The sequence below is a fragment of the Saccopteryx leptura genome, chromosome 3, assembly GCF_036850995.1.
Source record: "Saccopteryx leptura isolate mSacLep1 chromosome 3, mSacLep1_pri_phased_curated, whole genome shotgun sequence".
Classification (NCBI taxonomy): Eukaryota; Metazoa; Chordata; class Mammalia; order Chiroptera; family Emballonuridae; genus Saccopteryx; species Saccopteryx leptura.
This window is the reverse complement of record NC_089505.1, coordinates 54515523-54541770: the sequence shown is the minus strand read 5'-3', so window position 1 is coordinate 54541770 and position 26248 is coordinate 54515523. Positions and strand designations below refer to the sequence as shown.

The 26248-nt window shown below is 38.6% G+C and overlaps 1 protein-coding gene across 3 annotated transcripts in view; it reads left to right on the top strand.

Annotated features, from left to right (window-relative positions):
- AFG1L (AFG1 like ATPase) overlaps positions 1-26248 on the top strand; it is a 244364-nt gene that overhangs the window by 74379 nt on the left and 143737 nt on the right. For all 3 annotated transcript variants that reach the window (XM_066373529.1, XM_066373528.1, XM_066373527.1), the window contains exon 6: positions 17015-17114. In XM_066373529.1, coding sequence (XP_066229626.1) covers positions 17015-17114 — 100 coding nt within the window. The remainder of the gene's footprint in view (positions 1-17014; positions 17115-26248) is intronic.

Below are 26248 nucleotides of genomic sequence, written 5' to 3'. Positions count from 1 at the left end.
TTCTCTATTGAGTTCAGATTTCAGAAGGTTGATACACGATTGGAAAGAAGGAAAGAAAAGCAACTATCAGGATACTCATGTTCTAAATGACTGAGTTTTACACAAGAAATACAGCCAACAAAAAGGATATTTCAAATTATATGTTAAGTCAAATGGACAATGCCTCTGTCTCACAGTCAAATGGACAATGTCTGGATATCTGATCTATAGTAGCCAGTCCACAAGCTGCTCAACAACCTTGAACTTCTGTGGTATTGTTTGAGGATTAGGCTAATCATGTTCTCTCTCTCTCTCTCTCTCTCTCTCTCTCTCTCTCTCTCTCTCTGTGTCTCATGTATTTGAACTAAAAGGCACAGAGAGAAGTTCTTGTTTAGTAATGAGACAGGAACAAAGAAAGAGAGGAAGTAACTGAATTACCTTGGGGGAGGAATGCGAGGGTACGCCCTAGACCAGGGGTTCCCAAACTTTTTACACAGGGGGCCAGTTCACTGTCCCTCAGACCATTGGAGGGCCGGACTATAAAAAAAAACTATGAACAAATCCCTATGCACACTGCACATATCTTATTTTAAAGTAAAAAAACAAAACAGGAACAAATACAATATTTAAAATAAAGAACAAGTAAATTTAAATCAACAAACTGACCAGTATTTCAATGGGAACTATGCTCCTCTCACTGACCACCAATGAAAGAGGTGCCCCTTCCGGCAGTGCGGCGGGGGCCGGATAAATGGCCTCGGGGGGCCGTAGTTTGGGAACCCCTGCCCTAGACAGTGCTGAGCTCTCCAGAGCTCCCTCTAACCCCAGGCCAGTCTCCAGCTCCCATTCTCTTGTAGAGTCTTGATGAGAATGGAACTATTCAACTCGTGTTCTGTTCCTATCTGTTATGTCAAGAGGGATTTCCCTGTGATCTACAAAAGATAGAATTAACAGAAGTACTGTCACCTTCCTTAATATAAGGTGACCAATCGTCCTCCTTTAGGGAGGACAGCCTTCTTTTGTAAGTTCCGTCCTCCCTCGAAAATGTCCTCCTACATGTCCTTCTTTTTGATATTGGAAGACTAGCCTGTAAATGTCTGTATTCGATCGATGCAGAGTCAATCCATTGCGTGTGATGTGACATTTTATATCTAAATGAGTACTTTTATCTTACAACTATTATTGAAAATTAATAGGCATGTGTATGGCCAGTATCCACGGCCACCACTACAGCCGCCTGGCCCATGCAGGTTCGCATTAGATTCGGACAGATGGTAATGAAACAGTGGAGCCAAAAACTTGTGGGCCATCATCTTTAATCCTAGCTAGCACCCGGCAGGCAAGTAAAAACACACACTGGGCTCCAAACCCACTCATTCAGTGCTCACAAAGCTACTGACTTTATCCAAGTTTCCTAGAATCAAAGGTTTCTAGCTCACCAGACTTATTCACCTCTGTTCCCCATCTCCTCTCTGCACAAACTGGCTTCTCCTTTAACACAACGCCATCTTGGCTGCCTCTCCTGGCCTCTTCCACGTGGCCTTTCTCTGCTCTCTGCTCTCTGATCTCTCCTCTAATGCTAATCTCAGGAACCAAGAGAGCAAGCTCCCAGTCTGCCCCACTTTGTAGTGCAGAAATCAAAACCTTTAATCCAATATACAAAATAGGGAAGTCTCTAATACAAAGTCACTTATCTGAGGCATGATGGGATTGCACCACCCTACATCAAAAAGGGTGAGAAAGGCTTAGTCCTAAAACCAAGCCCCAGGCTACAAGAATCCTGCCTGCGGACAGCCCACTCAAACACACATTAATGTAATTACACCCATTCCAAGCATAAGGGCAACTAAAATCATCACCTGGGAGACGGGCTTCCATGTGGGCAGCACCATCTTTAACAAAGTGAGCATAATATATTTGATCTACCCAACAGCATGTAAGCATAATTATAATATAAAATATTACAAATGTTTTTATTATGCATTTATCATAGTATAGTGTATTATTGTTACAATGAATAAAATGTTTCCTTTATTTACAATATTGTTTTCTTCAATTTATTTTTGTTCTCGTTTTCATTGTAAAATGTTGATCACCTTATTTAATATAAAATCTGCTATCTTCAATGGGAGGAGAATTACCTGATGAACAAAAAGCCCAAGCAAAGAGATGAGGTATTATCTACCAGGGTGCTTGAGGCTTCAGGTAACAGAAAACCCAACTTTTTAAAAAAATAAGTTTTTATTAATTTTAATGGGGTGACATCAATAAATCAGGATACATAAGTTCAAAGAAAACATGTCCAGGTTATCTTGTCATTCAGTTATGTTGCATACCCATCACCCAAAGTCAGATTGTCCTCCATCACCTTCTATCTAGTTTTCTTTGTGCCCCTCCCCCTCCCCCTTCCCCACTCCCTCCTTCTCCGCCCCCTCCCCCCAACCACCACACTCTTGTCCATGTCAGTCTTGTTTTTATGTCCCACCTATGTATGGAATCATGCAGTTCTTCGTTTTTTTCTGATTTACTTATTTCACTCCGTATAATGTTATCAAGATCCAACCATTTTGTTGTAAATGATCTGATGTCATCGTTTCTTATGGCTGAGTAGTATTCCATAGTGTATATGTGCCACATCTTCTTTATCCAGTCTTCTATTGAAGGGCTTTTTGGTTGTTGCCATGTCTTGGCCACTGTGAACAATGCTGCAATGAACATGGGCTACATGTGTCTTTACGAATCAATGTTTCTGAGTTTTGGGGGTATATACCCAGTAGAGGGATTGCTAGGTCATAAGGTAGTTCTATTTTCAGTTTTTTGAGGAACCACTATACTTTCTTCCATAATGGTTGTACTACTTTACATTATCACAAACAGTGAATGAGGGTTCCTTTTTCTCCACAGCCTCTCCAACATTTGCTATTACCTGTCTTGTTGATAATAGCTAATCTAACAGGTATGAGGTGGTATCTCATTGTAGTTTTGATTTGCATTTCTCTAATAACTAATGAAGATGAGCATCTTTTCTTATATCTGTTGGCCATTTGTATTTCTTCCTGGGAGAAGTGTCTGTTCATGTCCTCTTACCATTTCTTTATTGGATTGTTTGTTTGTTTGTTGTTGAGTTTTATGAGTTCTTTGTATATTTTGGATATTAGACCCTTATCTGAGCTGTTGTTTGAAAATATCATTTCCCATTTAGTTGGCTGTCTGTTTATTTTGTTGTCAGTTTCTCTTGCTGAGCAAAAACTTCTTAGTCTGATGTAGTCCCATTCATTTATATTTGCCTTTACTTTTCTTGCCTTTGGAGTCAAATTCATAAAATGCTCTTTAAAACCCAGGTCCATGAATTTAGTACCTATGTCTTCTTCTATGTACTTTATTGTTTCAGGTCTTATATTTAGGTCTTTGATCCATTTTGAATTAATTTTAGTACAAGGGGACAAGCTGTAGTCAAGTTTCATTCTTTTGCATGTGCTTTCCAGTAGAAAACCCAACTTAAATGGCTTGGAGGGGGGGAATATTATCCTATATAAGATAGTATCATTTTCGTTATGAGCCCTCCTATGTCCTCTCTGACTTTATCTATTGTATTTTCAGCCTCATTCATTTCTTCCCACTTTTTCCAATCCTATTTTCTTTATAGATTAGGTAACCATAGTTAATAGTGGGTGTTACACCAGATGTTTTTTTCTCACCAGGGCTCTAAAGGAAGTACATGCAGAGACTACAAACAATATTAAATGCCAAATTGATTGCTTTTATCTGGTCTCAAATTTTACTGTAGCATTCTAGAATGTGAGAGTTGACAAGAGGCCCTCTTCCCTTGATCAAATTTACCTGAATATCCTAAAATGAAAATGTTATCTATCTTGCTCTTTTATCTTCTCTACAATTGCAAACTTGAACCTTGGACCTTACCGTTGCATGCAAGAAAAGGCCAATATTTGCATATACCCATTGTTGAGAAGAGCTAGAAAAAGCGAGTGTATGGGCAAGAATGTGTCTTCTAAGGGCAAAGGTGACCACTGAGCAGACAGACGGACCCTGGATTACCTAGTTTCATTATCCTGGATGGTTTTCTGCTGGTCCTCGAGAAGCAACTCTAGCACCCCAAAACTGGATTATTGCAAGTGCGAAACTCTTCTTGCTCCCCTTTCCGAAAACTCAAGAGGGTAAAAGGATACTTTCAAATGTTGTGACACCAGCACTCTGTTACACGATATCCACATAATTTGGAACAAACATGCAGAGCCTTTGCACTGGACATTCTTTCCCGGGAACAGAATTTCCCAGATATGCATGAGAATAACTCTCACTTCTTCAGATTTTTGCTTAAGATCTTTATCTCCTTACCAAAGCCTATTGCCATTGACTATCACATTACCAATGCCCCTTACCCACCTTTTATCATAACATATATTTAACATATATTTCATATATATATATATTATGTTTACAGTTTACTATATATTTCTTCCCCATAAGAATATAAACTTGATAGCAGTTATCTTTATTTTGCTAACTAATGTATCTCAAATGTCTACAATAGTACTTGAGAATGAGTGAATAATAAATGAGTGAATGAATGAATAAATCCTAGTACCATATGATAACTGTTGTAGTAGTCCCCCAAGTTCCACTTCCCATATATATATATAAAACAACCCACATTTTTTTCCTGTCAGCATTCTGAATTCTCTTAACACTTTAGTCTAATTTAATGGGTATCTCATTGTTTTGTTTATTTTATTTTTTCTTGTTTATTTAATTTTTTATTTGTCAATTACAATTGAAATATAATTATTTTATATTCGTTTCAGCTGTACCGTATAGTGGTTAGACAGTTAGGTAATTTGCAAAGTGACCCCCTGATAAGACTTACCCACCTGGCACAGTGCATGGTTATTACACTATTACTGACCATATTCCCTAGGCTGTACTTTTCATCCCCATAACTGTTTGTAGCTACCAATCTGTACTTCTCAGTCCCTTCACCTTGTTCGCTCAGCCCCCCATCCTCCCGCCCATCTTACAATCATCAGTCTATTCTCTGTATCTATGAATCTCTTTCTGTTTTGTTTGTATGTTTATTTTATTCTTTACATTCTACATATAAGTGAAGTCAAATGATATTTGTCTTCCTCTGACTATTTCACTTAGCGTAAAACCCTTTAGGTCCATCCGTGTTGTCACAGACAGTAAGATTTCATTTCTTTTTATAGCTGGGTAATGTCCCATTGTATAGATGTACCACATCTTTTCTATCCAGTCACCTATTGATGGGCACTTTAGTTGCTTCCATATCTTCTCTATTGTAAATGATGTTGCAATGACTATAGGGGTGCATATATTTTTTTGAATTAATGTTTTGGATTTCTTCAATAAATACCCAGAAATGTCTTTTCTGAGTCATACAGTAGTTCTAATTTTATTTTATTTTATTTATTTTTTACGTATGACAGAGACAGAGAGAGAGACAGAGAGAGGGACAGATAGGGACAGACAGACAGGAAGGAGAGAGATGAGAAGCATCAATTCTTTGTTGCGGCTCCTTAGTTGTTTATTGACTGCTTTCTCATATGAGCCTTGACCAAGGAAAGGAGGGGGGCAACAGCAGAGCGAGTGACCCCTTGCTCAAGCCAATGACCTTGGGTTCAAGCTGGTGAGCCTTGCTCCAACCAGATGAGCCTGTGCTCAAGCTGGCGACCTCAGTGTTTTGAACCTGTGTCCTCTGTGTCCCAGTCTGATGCTCTACCCATTGCGCCACTGCCTGGTCAGGCTTATTTTATTTTTTATTTTTATTGAATTTATTTGGGTGGCACTAATTAACATGATTACATAGGTTTCAGGGGCCCAATTCTACAACACATCTCTAAACCGTATTTTGTGTTCAACACTCCCTAAGTTAAGTCTTTGTTCATCACTATTTATGCCCCCATGCTCTCTTCCATCTTCCCCCCTCCCCGCAATCACCACACTGTTGTTGTCTGTGTCCGTGAGTTTTTTTGGTTCGTTTTTGCTGTATCTTTTCACCTCCTATGCCCAGTGCCACTGCCCCCCCATAGTGGTCAGCATGCTCTCTGTGTATGCGTTTGTCTCTATTTTGCTTGTTAATTCATTTTGTTCATTAGATTCCCCATATGAGTGAAATTATTTGATACTTGTCTTTCTCTGACTCTTATTTCACTTAGCATAATGTTCTCTAGGTCTATCCATGCTGTCATAAAAAGTGAGATTTTCTTCTATTTTATGGTCACATAGTATTCCATTTTGTAAATGTACCACAGCTTTTTTTATGCTGTCAGTCATCATTTACTGTGCTGTTTACAGATCTTGGTTATTGAAAATAATGCTGCAACAAACATAGGGGTTCATATATTCTTTTGAATTAGTGTTTCAGGCATTTTAGGATGTATTCCTAGAAGTGGGATTGCTGGGTCAAAAGGTGGTTCCATGTTAAATTTCTTTTTTTTTTTCCAAGTGAGAGGAGGGGAGATAGAGAGACAGACCCTCACATTTGCCCCGACTGGGATCCAGCTGGCAACCCCTGACTGGGGCCAATGCTCTGCCCATCTGAGACTATGCTCGCAACTGAGCTATTTTGAGTGTCTGACCTGGAGGCTCCATGGAGCCACCCTCAGCTCTAGAGGCTGATGCGCTCCAGTCCAGCCATGGCTGCTGGAGGGAAAGAGAGAGAGTGAGAGGGAGAAGAGGGAAGGGTAGACAAGCAGATGGTCACTCTCCTCTGTGCCCTGACTGGGAATCAAACTTGGGATATCCACACAGTGGACCAATGCTCTACCACTGAGCCAACTGGCCAAGGCCTAAATTTTTTGATTTAACTCTATACTGCTTTCCACAGTGGCTGTAACAGTTTGCATTCCCACTAACAATGCACAAGGATTCCCTTTTCTTCACATCCTTGCCAATGCTTGTTGTTTGTTGATTTATTAATGATAGCCATTCTAACAAGGGTGAGGTAATAACTCACTGTGGTTTTCATTTGTGTTTCTCTGATGACTAGTGACTTTGAGCATATTTTCATATGTCTATTGGCCATCTGTGTGTCCTCTTTGTGGAAGTGTTTGTTCAGGTTCTTTGCCCATTTTTTTAATTGGATAGTTTGTTTTTATGTTAAGTTTTATTATTTATTTATTTATAAATGTTGAATATTAATCCCCTATCAGGTGTATCAGTGAAAATATTCTCTCATTCAGTGTGTTGTCTTTTCATTTTGTTTATAGTGTCCTTTGCTGTTCAAAAACTTTTTAGTTTGATGTTATGCCATTTTTTAATTTTTTCTTTTGTTTCCCTTTTCTAGGGAGCTAGCTACATCAGAAAAAATATTGCTATGAGAAATGTCCACTATGACACTATGTTGTTTTCTTTTAGGATTTTTATGGTTTCAAGTCTAATATTTAATTCTTTAATCTAGTTTGAGTTTATTCTTGTGTATGGTTTAAGAAGGTGGTCTAGTTTTATGGAATTTTTTTGCATGTATTTGTTCAATTTCTTCAACAGCATTTACTGAATTGACTGTCTTTACCCCATTGTAAGTTCTTGCCTCCTTTGTCAAATATTAATTGATAATACAGGCATGGGTTGATTTCCAGGCTCTCTATTCTGTTCTATGTTTCTATTGTGTGTTTGTTTGTTTATACCTGTGCCATGCTGTTTTGGTTACTATGGCACTGTAGTATAGTTTGATATCAGGTAGCATAATTCTTCCAACTTTGTTCTGTTTTCCCCCCAAGATTACTATGGCTATTCAGGGTCTTTTGTGGTTTCATATAAATTTTTTACATATTTGTTCTAGTTCTGTGAAATATACCATTGGTATCTTGGTAGGAATTACGCTGAATCTGTAGATTGCTTTGGGTAATATTGACATTGTAATGATGTTAATTCTTCCCATCCATGAACATGGTATATGTTTCCACTTGTTTGTATCTTCTTCAGTTTCATTCTTAAATGTCTTCTAATTTTCTGAGTATAGGTCTTTTACATCCTTGGTTAAGTTTATTCCTAGGAATTTTATTTTTTTTGAAGCAATTGTGAATGGTATTGTTCTTTTGGTTTCTGTTTCTGATAGATCATTATTGGTGTATAAAAATGCAATTGATTTCTGGATATTATTTTGTGTCCTACTTTACTGAATTCATTTATTAGTTCTAGTAGGTTTTTGGTGGAATCTTTAGGGTTCTCTATATACAGTATCATGTCATATTCAAATAATGACAGTTTTACTTCTTTCTTTCCAATTTGGTTGCCTTTTATTTCTTCATTTTGTCTGACTGCTGTGGCTCGGATTTCCATTACTATAGTATAGAGTGGTGATAGTGGACATCTCTGTCTTGTTTCTGATCTTAAGGGAAACACTTATAGTTTTTGCCAAATGAGTATGATGTTGGCTATGGGTTTGTCATATATGACCTTCATTACAGAGAGGTATGTGCCCCCAATTCCCACTTTGCTGAGAGTTTTTAACAAAAATGGGTGCTAAATTTTATCAAATGCTTTTTTTGCACCCACTGATATGATTATGTGATTTTTATCCTTAATTTTGTTCATGTGGTGTATCACATTTATTGATTTGTGGATATTGTATGAACCTTGCATCTGTGAAATAAATCTTACTTACTTGGCCTTTGTAATGTATTGTTGGATCCAGTTTGCTAGTATTTTGTTGAAGAATTTAGCATTTATGTTCATCGGGGATATTGGCGTATACTTTTCTTTGTTTGTAATGTCTTTATCTGGTTTTGGAATTTAATAATGCTGGCCTTGTAAAATGAGCTTGGGAATCTTCCCTCCTCTTGAATTTTTTGGAATACTTTGAGAAGGATAGGTATCATTTCTTCTTCACCTGTGAAGCCATCCAGTCCAGGACTTTTGTTTGTTGGAAGTTTTTTGATTACTGCTTTAATTTCACTGGCTGTAATCTGTCTATTCAGATTCTCTGATTCTTCCCAATTCAGTTTTGGAAGATTGTATGTTTTAATGAATTTATCCATTTTATCCAGATTGCCCAATTTTTTGGCAGTATGGTTGTTCTTATTATTTTCTTACAACCCTTTTTATTTCTATTGTTAAGCATCTCTTTGATCTCAGATTTTATTTATTTGGGTCCTTTTTATTTTTTTTCTTGATGAATTTGACTAAAGGTTTTCAATCTTGTTTATCTTTTCAAAAATCAGCTCTGGTTTCATTGATCTTTTGTGTTGTTTTTTTTTTAAGACTTATTTCATTTATTTTTGCTCTGATATTTATTATTTCTTCTTTCCACAATGTGCTGTGTTTATTGTTCTTTTTCAGGTTGCTTTAAGTGTAAGATTAGATTGTTCATCTGAGGTTTTTCTTGTTTCTTGAAGTAGGCCTGCAATGCTATGAATTTCCCTCCTAGAGCTGCTTTCACTGTGTCCCGTAGATTTTTTATTGCTGTGTTCTCATTTTCATTGCTTCATGGTATCTTTTGATTACCATGAACATGTAGGCTTTGTGTGTTTTTCGTTTTTATTTTCTTATAATCAATTTCTAGTTTTGTACCATTATGGTCAGAGTAGATGCTTGAAATGATTTTAGTCTTAAATTTATTGAGATTTGTTTTGTGTCCTAACATGGGGTCTATCCTAGAAAATGTTTGATGTGCACTTGAAAAGAATATATAGTCTGCCTTTTTGGGGTCAAAAGTGCTCTGAAGATATCAATTAAATACAGCTGATCTAATTGTCATTTGAGGCTGCCATTTTCTTATTGATTTTCTGTCTGGAACATCTATCCATTGGTGTAAATGGGATGTTAAAATCTCCTACCATGACTGTATTACTATCAGTCTCTTTCTTTATGTCTTTCAAGATTTGCTTTTTGTATTTAGGTGTTCCTATGTTAGGTGCATAAATGTTTACAAGGGTTATATTCTCTTATTGGATTGGTCTTTTTAGCATTATGTAGTGTCCTTCTTTATCTCTTACTATAGCCTTTGTTTTAAAGTCTATTTTGTCAGATATAAGTATTGCTACCCTAGCTTTTTGTCATTTCTATCTGCATAAAATATTTTTATCCATCCTTTTACTCTTAGTCTCTGTGTATCTTTTGTTCTGAACTAAGTCTCTTGTGGACAGCATATGTATGGTCTTGCTTTCTTATTCATTCAGCCATCCAATGTCTTTTCATTGGAGTGTTTAAGCCATTTACATTTAAAGTGATTATTGATAGGTACATATTATTGCCATTTTATTCTTTTAACTATGTTTCTCTTTTTTTCCCCCTTCTTCTTTTTAGAGAAGACCCTTTAACATTTCTTGTAATGCTGGTTTGGTGCTAACAAACACTTTTAACTTTTCTTGTCTGAGAAGCTCTTTATTTCTTCTTCAATTTTAAATTATAGCCTTGCTGACTAACGTAGTCTTAGTTGTAGGTCCTTGCTTTTCATCACTTTGTATTTTTAATGCCAATCCCTTCTGGTCTGAAACGTTTCTGTTGAGAAATCAGATGACAGTCTAATGGAAGCTCCCTTGTAAATAACTAACTGCTTTTCTCTTGCTGCTTTTAAGATTTTCTCTTTGTCTTTAGCCTTTGCCATTTTAATTATGATGTGTCTTGGTGTGGAGCTCTTTGGGTTCATCTTGTGTGGGACTCTGCATTTTATGGACTTGAGTGTCCTTTACCAGATTAGGAAAATTATTTGTCATTAGTTTTTCAAATGAGTTCTTAATCCCTTGCTCTTTTTTATCTGCTTTTGGTACTCCTATGATATGGATGTTTTTATGCTGCACATTATCCTGATGGTCCCTTCAGTTTTCCTCATTCTTTTTAATTCTTTTTTTGTTTTTGCTGCTCTGAGTTGGTGTTTTTCTTTCCTTGTCTTTCAAATTGCTCATTTGATCCTCTGCTTTATCCAATCTACTGTTTTTTCCTTCCAGTGTATACTTGATATGAGATATCATATTCTTCACTTCTCACTTGTTCCTTTTTATGGTTTCTATGTCCGTTTTTATGCTTTCTATCTCTTTCTTGAAGTTCTTTGTGCATCTATATAACTTTACTTTGAATTCTATATCTGATAAATTACTTATCTTCATTTCAGTTAGCTCCCTTCTTGGAGAGTTCTCCTGCTCTGTCATTTGGTGCCTGTTTCTTTTTCTCTCCATTTTGTCTGCCTCTTTGTGTTTGTTTCTGTTTATTAGATAGATCTGCTATGTTTCCCAGTCCAGTGGTGCAGTTTCCTAGATTATTGGAGCTGTTTGCTCCAGGAATGTCCTTTGTGTGGGGTATGTGGGACCTACTACTGTATTTGAGTCTTGATTGCTTTTGGCCCATTGTGCATCAGATCATCCCTAAGGTTGGTTGACTGTGAAGCTCTATCTACCTCAACCAGAGTGTGCAAGCTGCTGTATAGGTACTGACCACAGGAAGCAGAATTCTCCTCAGCTGGGTTTGGTGGCTGACGAGGTCTCCCTTTGGCTATGCTGCCTGTAAAGCTAATTGGATCATGCATTGATGTTGTCTATAGCTCACTGGTTGTGTTGGTTCTGGGCCTCTTGGGAGGGAACCTGGTGCAGACCAGTGTAGATGCTGCCTGTGACTGGCTCTCAGCCTTGTATTTGGAGCAACAAGCAATCCATAGTCTGCGGCAGTCCCTGCTTGGCTTAGGTATGTGTAGCAAGGACCAACCTGCACACCAAGGCCACCTTTTAACAGCACCTGGCCCAGGGGCAGGTCAGCCAAAATCTTAAGACACCCCAAGATCTACCTCTGGCTGCTTCTGCCTACTGATTGCCTGTTAGTCTCTGTCACTGAAAGAGCCGCTAATGGAGTCTGGATAATGGGGCTATTGGATCTTCCCTGAGCAGGAGGTACCAGTCAGGCTTCAAGGAAGGTGATGAGTATGGCCCTGACTCCAGAGTCACAGGTCTTAGTTTGTCTTGGATTTTTCCCTGATCTCAGCAGGTCGGAACCACTAGGAGTCAGGTGAGTCAGGCCTTGGAGCCTGGAGTGTGGATCTGCTGGCAGCCAGGAGTGTAATTATACTGAATCTCCCATGAGTGGGAAGCTCCAGTTAGATTCATGGGAAAGGGGGCGGGGAATGGTTCCTGCCTCAAAGCCAGAAAATTGAGACACTGTCACTCCCTGAGTTGGTCAGACCTCTACTACCTGGCCAAGGCAGCTGACTCCTCAGCAGGGCCTAATCTCCACAGTACAGGGCAAATGTTCCCCTCCAGGCTGTTGCCACAAGAATTGTGCTCCGCCCAAGAAGATGTCAACTGCAGTGTAAGAGAATGAGTCACCACAGGGATTTTGGTAGCCATTCCCCTGTGTCTCTCCCCAGAGCCACAAACCACAGACTCTCCTCCCATGTTTCTAGTCTGCTCAGCTCTCCCTCTGCCTGAGCCCAGGGTAAGGGGCTTTAAGTGAGATTTTTGCATTGGCACTCTAAGAGAGTGCTTGATCTCTGCAGACCCCCATCTCTTTTTGGCAGACAGAAACCTCACTGCTTTTTACAGCCACATTCTATGTGGGTGCCTCTTCCTGGCTCTGGTGCTCTGACCTGGGAAGCCTGGCTTGGGGATTGGGCCCCTCCCTTTTTCATGTGGAATCTCCCCACCCCTGCAGCTGAGATATCCTGCCTGAACCTTAAGTGGCTTGTGGGAGCAGGGCCAGACCTTTTCTTGTCTCTACCCTTCCTACTAGTCTTGATGTGCTTTCTGTGAATCCTTGGTTATAAGACTCTTCTTCATTCAATCTTTTGTTGGTTTTTCAGGATGATTGTTCTTAATTTAGTTGTAATTCCAGTTTGGTCCTGGGAGGAGGTGAGTTTAACAACTACCCACTCTGCTGGATCTTGGATCTTGATATCTCATTGTTATTTTAATGTGTATTCCTTTAAGTAAAATGTTTAAAACTTTCTATGCTTATTTACTTGTTAGTTAAAAGCAATCTTTTATGAACTGTCTGTTTGAGGCAATGCCTATTTATTAGAATGCTTACATTTTATTATGTATATTCTGCAATATTAGGTACTATACACTTGGTACTTTCTAGGTGCCTATCTTCTTAACTACTGTAGTATGCTCTATATCAGGGGTCCCCAAACTACTGCCCGCGGGCCACATGCGGCCCCCTGAGGCCATTTATCTGGCCCCCGCTGCACTTCCAGAAGGGGCACCTCTTTCATTGGTGGTCAGTGAGAGGAGCATTGTTCCCATTGAAATACTGGTCAGTTTGTTGATTTAAATTTGTTTTTTATTTTAAATATTGTATTTGTTTCCGTTTTGTTTTTTTACTTTAAAATAAGATATGTGCAGTGTGCATAGGGATTTGTTCATAGTTTTTTTTATAGTCAGGCCCTCCAATGGTCTGAGGGACGGTGAACCGGCCCCCTGTGTAAAAAGTTTGGGGACCCCTGCTCTATATCATTATATCTACTGCTAAAATTTTATAAGGCTATACATAAATAATATGGGATTGTGCTGGCATACATACCATACATAGGTAATAGTCATAGTTAACATTTCTTGACAATTTACTATATGTATCATAACAATTTTATTAATACTACCTTCCTGTATTGATGAGAAAATTAAGGGTCAGAGAGATTAAGTAACTTGTTCAAGATTGCACAGCTGATAATTCAGTTTGAATCCATCATCAATGTTCTTATTCACGGGTAGTAACAGCTATGTTCTATGTTCTCCTTGGTGTATGATGTCTTCTATTATACTTTTAAATATATAGATCTAGAGCTGGGTGGGATTTTAGTAGATGTTTTTAACAGTAGAACCTAAAAGTTATCCTTAAGCCTATTAAGCCTAGAACAATGCATTACTGATTTACTAGAAAATATTTTTGGGGGGCACTTTAATCTTACTGATAGTATAATCTAAAATTATCACTTCACTTTTAAAATGGAATCCTATTAGTAGTCTTGATTTTTAACTAGGTATTCTTGGCCTTTAGGGTTAATTAAGATAAAATTTATTCTACTGGAAAGATGAAAGGGATTATTGCTGTGTAGAAACAAGAATATATTCTTTCTCTTATATGCTGTAGAATTTAAGGCATTTTTAAGAGTATACTTTGGAAACATTTAGATTGTGTCTGCAGAATATATTCCTCATTAGCCTGATCATCTTTACTAAGTGTAGCATTTCAGTTTTTCCTGTGGTATCAGATACACCATTCTTATTCTCTTTGAGAATTTGTCTAGATCAGTTGTTTTTATGTGTTTTAGTTGCTAAAATAAAAGAATAGGTTTTCCTTAAAGTTTTCTTTCAGGAGTTCTTTATGCCTTCCTTAAATATTTATATTTCTTATTAAATTGTTTCTGAAAAATGATTCTGAGGAGTATAGAATACTGAAGGGAAGTGATTTTTAAAAATGTTATTTCTTCCTCTCTCTTTTTCGGGACACTGGATAGATGTTTTACTAATATGGTTAAAAAAAGAAAAAGGTTTCTGATGAGCAGTATATCATGCAAAATTCTCCTCTGTAAGCTATCAGTATCATTTAAAAAATAGTTTTGACCGTTTTTATAAAACAGGAAAGCTATTAAAAACTGCTAATAAAAAATCGGTGCTTATTTTTGTGCTGATACTAATTACTGATAATGCATGCTTATGTTTGTCACTCATTACATGGCACTGTACCAATCAGCCGAATGACTGAGACTCAAGCACTTACACATGTAAATTAACCGTTAGATTTTTTTTTTCTTTTTTACTTAAGTGAGTCGTAATGGAAAGCAACTCTAGGTCATAAAAAAATCTTTTCTCTTTAATGCTAATGAAATATCTCCACTCTCTGTATTAGCAGACTACCCTTATTGGTAATCTGTAGCCTTCTCTTTTGTTGCTGGTGGTAATGAAATGCTGGGTGCTGAAAAAGCCTGCTCTTCAAGAATGTGTGGCCAGTTGTCTTGTGTTCACTTACACTGTAAAATTACTGTTCTCCAGCAAAGCTGAACAAGTACGGGGACAAGATCAAAAGAGTATCCTTTGGCACCCGGCTACACCGAGTGACTCCTGCTTTATTAATTAGCCACAGCTTCTTCAAGTTAATTTACTCTGGTAGAGCAAAAACACTCTGTAATACAGAAACAACAATGATAATTCAACCACAAGTCTTTATTCTTTGCTTTCTCCAGCTTTCCATTTGAACCTTTGCACTGTGTTATAAGCTAAATGTCAGTAATTTTTCAGAAACTTAGGGCGCAAAAGTTATTTTAAATTTTTTTTCATAAACATCAGTGAGAGAGCCATATGAGCATTTTTATTCTCTAAAATTCATTATCTTTTCATTGATATCATTCTTTTGAAAAGTCAGTATATTGGGAATCCAATTTAAAAGTGCAGTTGCTTCTGAGATTTGCAAGCTTGTTCTGTCCTCTCATCAGAAATGCCACTGGTGTTTAAGCATTTATTTGAAAAGGGCCTTCTCTGTGAGTGTTTGGGCGGAAGCAAAATTTGACAGTGATCCTAAGCTCCAAATTAATTAATATCAGTCCCATTTTCCTTTTTATTTTAACCATCACTTTGTAAGCTCCTGAAGTCTTTTCAACATAAGAACCTAGGTTTTTAGTTAATGTTTTAAAGTAATAGCTTGAGACAGAAAAATTATCTGCACATCCTCATATCCTGGTCTTGTTTTGTTTTGTTCTGTTCAGGTGAACAGGAAACAATTAAACTTTTGAGTAAGATATCAACTGTAAAGAGAAAGTGCTTAAGACCTGTCCGGTTTAGGTTGTTGTTGGTAGTTGTGTTAGAACCAGTTAATTGGCAACTTTTAGTATTTTGATGTAATTTGAAAGAATTCCACTCTAAATCATGTACTCTAACATGCTTTAAAAATAGCAATGTGTCATATATTGTGATAGATTTTATAAATATGAAACAAGTTTTACTGAGATGATCTAAAATGTATTATTAAAGGAAAATCAAGACACTTCTACACTGAGAACATCTAAAACCCCTGTTGTACTCATAAGGGGAGGTGAGATGATTAATATCAACCTTCACTCTACATTTATTACTGAAGTCAACTTCCCTCCTTAATTTTTGTATTTCTGTGTGATTTTTAAAAGCTTCCTAAAAAAAATTATCATTAAGATTTGTTAATTGTAGATTAAAAAAAATAATTTTAGAAAAGATCAATAGTTAAATGTATCTCTGTCTTTAATTCAGATGAAATAATTTTGTCTGCATTCTGCATTTCTTATTTTGTCAGAAGTGGTTTTTTTTAAAGTACTGGTCTGTGTTAATCATTCTTATAAGTTATTTTTTATTTTTAAAAATTTTCTGTAGAAGGAATATTTGTGTTTACGAAGGTTAGCAGAGGCTGGCTGTGCTGGAAGTGACTGCAGTGCCTTTTGATTATTCATGGACAGTAATAGAAGGCACTTAAAAAGAACAATGAAATTGCTTATTTTTGTGATGGGCCATCTGTTGAATTGTTTTGTGCAACAATTGCACAATAGTATCTATGTCATATTCTATTTTCAACAGCAGCTGATTATGTCTCGCTGGCTACTTGTCCTTATTTCTAAAGTTCCATGACCATTTAAAGTCACCTTTAGAGGGACCTCTGTCAGAAAGGTATTAAAAATTTCAAACAGCCGGTGTATTTTTTTCTCTCTCTTTTTTTTTTTTTTTTTTTTTTTTGAGGAAGGATGTTGTGATGGGAGTAAGAGGAGGGAGTTGGTCATGTTCTAATTAATTAGATTTTGTAAATGTTTAGGACAATTATGTTTTCTACCTGTAGTTCTAGAAAAGAAGTTAATAAAGAATCATTTGATATTTTGTGTAGAAATGATAGACTTGCAATAAAGAAGAGTAAAGTTAAAAGACTACTGACTATACAGTTTTATATGCTTTTAATTATCTACTCTTTTTTTCATAATGATAATTAGAAGTTTTCTCTTGGAATTCACTTTCATCCTTAAAAAAAAAAAAAAAAAGAAAATGAAAAGATGAGCCATTAGCAAATTTGTTAGAGCAGAAGTGGAATTAAAATAAAACAAATGTGTTGTTGTCCATAGGTCACCGACATTGCTGATGCCATGATTCTGAAACAGCTTTTTGAAAATCTGTTCAAAAATGGGGTCGTCGTTGTGGCAACATCCAACAGGCCACCGGAAGGTAAAAACAAAACATTGTGCTAATCTCATCCAATTAGGTGGGAACTAATAAGCCTTTAAAAATCCATAATTTTGTACTTATTTTATTGTGTTAGTAAATCTGATGACTTTGCTTATCATTAGTTTCATAACTGACTTAATCTGAAAAACCAGTCAGTATTTGTATTTGAAAAATGTTTATATTTCTAAGGAGCTAAATCCAGGTGATCTGCTGTGTTTGATGCACTTGCTGTTTTTCTGAGTGTTAGTTATATTCTATGTGCATATCAAAAAAAAAATGAAGGCCTTTCTAACTGCTTTTTGTGAATCATAAAAGAAATTTAATCTATGTAAACATAATAAATTAAAATCAATTAAAAAAAAAAAGATAGAGCTATCCAGGCTACCAAAAAAATTCTAAAAAAAAAAAAAGAAAGAAACTTAAAGAAATGGAATGCAAAACTCCTAATTAAATATTAGGAAAAGACTTAAAGTTTGCTTGCAGGAGTAGTTTCTAAGATTTCATTTATCATTTCTTAAAAAGCACTTGTGATTTATTAGGAAATTATTTAAGAAGTAAAATACAAGTAATATTTAGATGAAAACAAGTTTAAAGTCTTGTATTATTCAAGTCATCATATGATCAGTTGAAGGTCTAAGGAACAAAAAATAATAGTTTGTGCATCTTTTTATTATTATTATTATTTTTAGCAACACACACACACACACACACACACACGAACAGGGACAGGCAGATAAGAAGGGAGAGAGATGAGAAGCTTCAACTCATAGTTGCAGCACTTTAGTTGTTCATTGATTGTTTTCCCATATGTGCCTTGACTTGAGGGCACCAGCTAAGCCAGTACCCTTTGCTCAAGCTAGCAACCATGAGGTAATGTCCATGATCCTATGCTCAAGACCTGTGCTCAAGCTGGTGAGCCCACCCTAAAGCCAGTGATCTTGGGGTTTTGAACCTGGGTCCTCTGCATCCCAGGCTGACACTCTATCTACAGCTCCACCATCTGGTCAGGCTATTTTCTGCATTCTTTTCTTTCTTTCTTTCTTTTTTTTTTGTGTGTGTGACAGCAATAGAGAGAGACAGAGAAAGGGACAGTGAAGGACAGACAGACAGGAAGGAAGAGAGATGAGAAGCATCAATTCTTTGTTGTGGCACCTTAGTTGTTCATTGATTGCTTTCTCATATATGCCTTGACTAGGGGGGCTACAGCAGACCGAGCGACCCCTTACTCAAGCTAGTGTCCTTGGGCTCAAGCTGATGAGCTGTGCTCAAACCAGATGAGCCTGTGTTCAAGCTGGTGACCTTGGAGTTTCGAACCTGGGTCCTCCACATCCCAGTCCAACGCTCTATCCACTATGCCACTGCCTCGTCAGGCTATTTTATGCATTCTTAATGTTAATATCTTTCTGTCTGGAATAGTCTTTCACCAGATATCTGCAAGGCTGTCTTTACCTCTTTCAATTCTTTGCTGAAAAGTCACTTCATCAATGAAGCAGAAACTTATCCTCTTTTTTGGATCTACAGCCTTCCTTTCTTTCTGGTATTGCACCTCCTTATCTGCTCTACCTATTTCCTGTAGCACTATGGACTGAGCATATAATTTAATTATTATTACATTTATAGTTTATTGTCTGTCCCTTTCCAAGATGCAAAAGCTCCCCAAGGGCAGTGACTTCTATTTGTTCTATTCACAGGTGTATTCTAAGCACCTAAAACAGTCCCTGACACATAGACGGACTTCAGTAAATAGTCTTAGAATGCGTTTTGAATGAATGCATGTTTTAAAAGGATCTCTCTGGCTACAGTATTGAGAATAGACTGTGGGGATGAGGTTTCAAGGTTGAAAGTAAGGAGACCACTTGTAAGGAGAAGATTGCAACAGTACTGAGGAGAGGTGATGGAGCAGTGAAGGTGGTGAGAGTGGCCAGATCCTGGACACATTCTGTAGCAGAGTCAAAAGGATTTACTGATAGAATGAATGTATTGTATGAAAAAAAGAGAGGGGGGTTTAATGAATTAAGGCTTTGGCCCGAGCAACTGGGAAACTGCTGTTTACTAAGGTGGTGAAGACTACAGGTGAAGCAGATTTGGGTGGGAAGTTGAAATGGTGGGTTTCTATAATGGTGAGGCAGATGCATGTAAGTGTTTGGATTTCAATGAAAGGTTTGGACTGGAAATATAAATCTGAGAGTCATCAGTACAAAACATAGTTGGGAAAAGCAGCCAGTGAGGTAGGAGAACCAAGAGTATCAAGCCAGGAGGGAAAGTGGTACAAAGGGGGGACTTATCACCTTTGTCAAAATGCTAGAAGATGAAAATGAGGTGGAGAATTGACCATTGGAATTGGTAATATGGACTTTATTAGTGAAACGGAAAAGAACAATATAATAGTCTGTTGTTTTGTTTTAAATAAGCATGTCACATTGATGACGTTGAATTTGTAATCTGCTGTTCCACCCACACCTTACTGTGTGAACTGCTGTCACACAAGATCTCTCATATTTTTTGTGTAGTTGAGTTTTCTTCCTGTTAAATTTCAGTTTATTACTTTGTCTACGTTATTCCATTGAATTGATTTATGTTGATATCTTTTTGAAGTATGATTTTTAAGAAGTTATTTTTAGCTATCGCTACTAACTATGACATTTATCAACTTGGTAATCATACCTCTATATCTTTAGCCATTCATTAATTAAAATATGTAAATGAGATTAGACCAAGTTTAGAGCCCTATAGTATACCACTAGAGACTTTTTAGGGAGATATCAATTAATAAATACTTTGGATCCATTTATTTAAACAACTACAGTTATATCTAATCTGTTATACTATGAGAGAATTGTGAATGATTTTGTCATATGTACTTGTTAAAATCCATATAAGGTTATGTATGGAATTCTCTTTTTCTTCTTCTTCTTCTTCTTTTCCAAGTGAGAGGAGGGGAGATAGAATGACAGACTCTCGCATGTGCCCTGACCGGAATCCACCCGGCAAACCCTGTCTGGGACCGATGCTCTGCCCATCTGGGGTCCTGCTGGCAACAGAGCTATTTTTAGTGCCTGAGGTGGAGGCTCCAAGGAGCCATCCTCATTGCCTGGGCCAGTTCACTGGAACCAATCAAGCCATGGCTGCAGGAGGGGAAGAGAGAGAAAAAGAGAGAAAGGAGAGGGTTGGAGAAGCAGATGGTCACTTTTCCTGTGAACCCTGACAGGAAATCAAACCCAGGACCTCCACATACTGGGCTGACACTCTACCATTGAGCTAACCAGCCAGGGCCATAGAATTCTTGTTATTTACTAGTGTAGCAAGCCTATGAACCAAGGAAGTGAGTTTTGTTTTTTTTTTTGTTTTTTTTTTTTTTTTTACTTTTTTTTTTTTTAATTTATTTTATTTATTCATTTTTAGAGAGGAGAGAGAGAGAGAGAGAGACAGAGAGGGAGAGAGAGGAGAGACAGAGAGAGAGAGAGAAGGGGGGAGGAGCTGGAAGCATCAACTCCCATATGTGCCTTGACCAGGCAAGCCCAGGGTTTTGAACCGGCGACCTCAGCATTTCCAGGTCGACGCTTTATCCACTGCGCCACCACAGGTCAGGCTTTGTTTTGTTTTTTAATATTTATTAATTTTAGAGGGAGAAGGAAGGGAGAGCGAGAGCAAGACAGGAACATTGACCTATTCCTGTATGTGCTCTGACCTGGGATTGAATAGGCAACCTCTGTGCTTTGGGACAATGCTACACCAACCGAACTGTCCAGCCAAGGCAGAGCTTTTCAATATTGTATCATCTATCTAGGTGGGTGTGAGGCTTGACTCCTCTAACTGACTTGTGTTCCTAACAGTGTCATCAGTATTGCCTTTAGACACTCAGTGACAAGTTGTGTTCCTAAATAGCAAATCCCCCCCCCCTCACTCCCCCAAGCAAAAACTATTGAAAGGAAAATTGCAGTTGGCTCTCAGGCTTCTGCAGTATGGTAAACTGAGGAAGGTCAACCACAGAGGAAGTGAAGGAACATTCTGGAGCTCAGAGCTTTGTAAAAGTGAACAGTTACAGTCCCACCAAGGTAGAATACAAAAATTAAGTTGGAGCCACCCTGTGGAGAAGACTGAAATTTCAAGATGCAGAATTGCAAAAATTGGTCAGTAACCACAAACTTAAAGAAAGCCTTTTCTAAATATAAACTATAGAAGAGAGACGTGTCATAGATAAGGTTTTTTATTTTATTTTTTAATTTTTAGAGAGAGAGAGAGAGGGAGGGAGAAAGAGGGACAGATAGGGACAAACAGGAAGGGAGAGAGATGAGAAGCATAACTCATAGTTGCAGTACCTTAGTTGTTCATTGATGGCTTTCTCATATGTGCCTTGACAGGGGGGAGGGGAGGAATGGGAGGCCTCCAGCTGAGCCAGTGACCCCTTGCTCAAGCCAGCGACCTTGGGCTCAAGCCAGCGACCATTAGGTCATGTCTATGATCCCACACTCAAGCTGGTGACTCTGTGCTCAAACTTGTGAGCCCATGCTCAAGCCAGCGACTTCAGGATTTTAAACCCAGGTCCTCAGCATCCTAGGCCAATGTTCTATTCACTGTGCCACCGCCTGGTCAGGCGACACCAGGTTTTTCAAGCACTGCAGACAAATTCTCATCATAAATATCTGAATATTTTAATATAAAGATGGCATATCTTTGTATGTGAAGAATATGTATTTATGTAAATATAAATAATTTTATGGGTGAAGAAATAAGACTCAGTGAGATGATAGATGTAGCAAAAGGCAAAATTAAAGAATGGATCAGTGGTTGTCGGGTTGGAGTGGGGTGGTGTTTAACTTCACAGGGGCAACACAGGAGAATTTTTTGGGATGATAGAACTGTTTTGTATCTGGTTGTGGTGGTGGTTACATGTGTTAAAATTGATACAATTATACATCCTCCCCAAAATTTAATTTTACTGAATATAAATAAACAACAAATCATGTGGCTAGTGAGTAGCAAAAAACAGGCTAGAACTTAGGTTTTGTGACTCTATTAACACTTATCCATTATCTTTTCTCCTTGTTGATCATCACCAATCTTGGTATATACCCAGATAAAGAGTGTCCCCTTTTCCAACCATCAAAAATGCATTCAGCTTTTTTTTTAGGTCACAGATTTTAATCTAGAGCCCCCAGATAGGTAGCCATTATTTTTATATTGTATTTACTTATTCTCAGAATGTTATAAGAGGCAGGGGAAGAATGTTGGCAGAGGCTTGAGGCAAAGCCCAGTGGCTAGAGAGAGAGATGGCCTATTTGAGAAATTATGTAGCCAGTGTGGCTGGAGTGCAGAGAAGCAGGATGCAGTGAAGTCCCAGATGTACCTGGAGGAGTGCGAGCTAGACCATGTGAAGCATTCATAAGCATTCTGAATTTTATTCGAAGAGAAGTGAGAAGCCATTGAAATGACTTAAGCAGGGACTGACAAGATTGGAGTTGGAAATACCACCCTAGTTAGGGTGGAGATGGGTTACAGACGGGGTACAGTGATTGGTGGATTTGGCGAGACATATTAGGTGACTATTTCAGTATACTGGGCAAGAAATGATGATATCTTGGTATAAGGCAGTGGTTCTCTCAACTGGGTGGGCTGTTTTTCTTACCAGGGGATATTTAGCAATGTTTGAGACATTTTTTAGTTGTCACAGTAGGTGGAGTGGGAGGGGGTGCTGCTGCTGGCATCCAATAGGTAGAGGCTAAGAGTTCTGCCAAAACATCTTCTAATGTGTGGGGCTTCCCCCACAACAAAGAATTATCTAGCCAAAAATGTCAGCAGTGCCGAGGCTGAGAAACCCTGTTATTAGGTGATGCCGATGAATACAGGGAGGATAGATTTGAAAGATATTTAAGAGGTAAAATGGATAACACATGGCTATAGGTTGGATTTTTTTTAAAATAAAAAAAGTATATAACTTAATTGTAAACATTAAGTGGAGAGACATAGCATGTTCATGGACTGGAAAATTTAATTTCATGTGGATGTTGATTTCCCCAAAATTGATCTATAGAGTCAGAGGGTTCCCACAATCTCAACAGGGTTTTTGTTTTTTTTTTAACTGGTAGAACTTGACAAGCTGATTCTAAAATCTATGTGGAACAGCAAGGATGGAAGAGTAGATTTTGAGGATACAAACACAGATGTAGATAAAATAACTGGTGGGACAAAATAGAAACATTAATTGTGGTATATTCAAAGGGTCACTGTACAGCTATACACATTAATTTGAACAATCTCAGGAACATAATATTGAGTCAAAAAGCAAGTCACCGAAGAATAAGCATGTATGATTCCATTTATATAAAATTCAACAACTTGCAAAACCAATAGAAACATGTAGTAAAATTACAAAGCAAAGCTAGGGGATGAGTAAGACTGCGGTGTGTCCTCTGCAGGGAGGGGCACAGGGGGGACGTCAAAGGAAATGGTATTCATCTCTGAAGTGAGGGTGGGAGGGTGTTGCTTCTCTTTATTTTATAAATATTTTTTTTCATCTCCTGTTTAATAAAAAGACAAGAGAGAAAGAAGAGAGTGAAGGGTAGAGTAGGAAACAGGCAGTCTGCCAATGCTTATGTATGGCACAAAGCGTATGGCACACCATGGTCTTAATACAGTTAAAAAATAGTAATAGAGGCCCTGGCTGGTTGGCTCAGTGTTAGAGCGTCGGCCCAGCGTGTAGGTGTCACAAGTTCGATTTCTGGCCAGGGCAACAGGAGAAGCACCCATCTGCTTCTCCACCCTTACCCCTCTCTTTTCTTTCTATCTCTCTCTTCCCCTTTCACAGCCAAAGGTCCACTGGAGCAAAGTTGGCCTGGGCACTGAGGATGGCTCCATGGCCTCCACCTCAGATGCTAGAATGGCTCTGGTTGCAATGGAGTAACGCCCCAGATGGGCAGAGTATTGCCCTGTAGTGGGCATGCCAGGTGGATTCCTATCAGGTTCATGCAGAAGTCTCTCTCTCTGCCTCCTCGCTTCTCACTTCAGAAAAATACAAAAAAAAAAAAAAAGTAATAGAGCACGCCATTTGGAAAAACAAAAACATCCTAGCACAGGGGTCGGGAACCTATGGCTTGCGAGCCAGATGTGGCTCTCTTGATGGCTGCATCTGGCTCGCAGACAAGTCTTTAATAAAAAAATAATAACGTTAAAAATATAAAACAATCTCATGTACTACAATCTATTCATTTCCTGCCGCTCATGTTCATGGTTGTGGGTGGCTGGAGCCAATCACAGCTGTCCTCTGGGACAACACCAAATTTTTATTGGATAATGTGTTAAGTACACAGGTTGTTGTGAGATCAGGAAGTAAACTTCCCTCCTTTTTTTTTTTTTTGGTATTTTTCCGAAGCTGGAAACGGGGAGGCAGTCAGACAGACTCCCGCATGACCCTGACCGGGATCCACCCAGCATGCCCACCAGGGGGCGATGCTCTGCCCATCTTGGGGCGTCGCTCTGCCACAATCAGAGCCATTCTAGTGCCTGAGGCAGAGGCCACAGAGTCATCCTCAGCGCCCGGGCAAACTTTGCTCCAGTGGAGCCTTGGCTGTGGGAGGGGAAGAGAGAGACAGAGAGGAAGGAGAGGGGGAGGGGTGGAGAAGCAGATGGGCGCTTCTCCTGTGTGCCCTGGCCAGGAATCAAAACTGGAACTCCCGCACGCCAGGCCGACGCTCTACCACTGAGCCAACCAGCCAGGGCCTACTTCCCTCCTTTTAATCAAGTAGTCAGCTAATTGCAGAAACCCTTTTGACAAAGAAGATGGCTAAAAGAAAAAAAGATGAAGAGTATCGCATTCTTTTCAGCAGGAATGGACAGAGGATTTTGCCTTTGTGGAGAGAGCAAGTTCTGCAGTGTGTCTAATATGTAATGATATAATTGTATCGATGAAACGGTCAAATATAAAGCAGCACTTCGACACACGCCATACTACAGTTGCATCGAAATATTCAGCGGGGGCCTCACCAGGTGGTGGTGCAATGGATAGAGCGTTGGATTGGGATGCGGAGGACCCAGGTTCGAGACCCTGAGGTAGCCAGCTTGAGCGCAGGCTCATCTGGTTTGAGCAAAAGCTCACCTGCTTGGACTTAAGGTTGCTGGCTCAAGCAAGGGGTTACTTGGTCTGCTGTAGCACCTGTCAAGGCACATATGAGAAAGCAATCAATGAACAACTAAGGTGTCGCAACGAAAGACTAATGATTAATGCTTCTCATCTCTCTATGTTCCTGTCTGTCTGTTCCTATCTATCCCTCTCTCTGACTCTCTCTCTGTCTCTGTAAAAAAATAAAATAAAATAAAAGGAAATATCCAGTGAGGTACAGCAGGAAGAAAGCATGTCAAGAGCTACTGTGCAGAGTGCAAGCTAGTCAGCAGCAACTCTGTGTTTGGACCAACAAGGTGACTGGAATTCGGCTGCTTTGCTGATGCTTTAGCAATTGTGAGAAACAAAAAGCCATTCACAGATGGGGAGTATGCCAAAACATTCATGCAGTGAACTTTTTGACGACTTTTCGGATAAAGATAAGATAATGAAATGACTAAAAGACATGCCTCTGTTGGCAAGAACTGTTCATGATCGTACCATCATGATGGCAAATCAAATGGAGGCAACACAAGTGAAGGACATAAATGCAGCACCATTCTTTTCTCTCGCTTTGGATGAGTCAACAGACGTAAGCCATTTATCCCAGTTCAGCGTGATTGCAAGGTATGCTGTTGGTCACACACTACTTGAGGAAAGTCTTGCTCTTTTGCCTATGAAAGAGACAACAAGAGGGGAAGATTTATTCAAATCTTTCACTGAGTTCGCTAAAGAAAAATATCTACCAATGGATAAACTTATTTTGGTGTGTACTGATGGTGCTCCGTGCATGGTGGGGAAAAACTGAGGATTTGTAGCGCTTCTTCGTGAACATGAAAAGAGACCCATCCTAAGTTTTCACTGCATCCTACATCAGGAGGTGCTTTGTGCTCAGATGTGTGACGAGCAGCTTGGTGAGGTGATGTCGCTGGTCACTTGGGTGGTCAACTTTATTGTTGCCTGAGCTTTAAATGATCGCCAGTTTAAAATACTGCTGGATGAAGTTGGTAATAATTATCCTGGTCTGTTTCTGCACAGC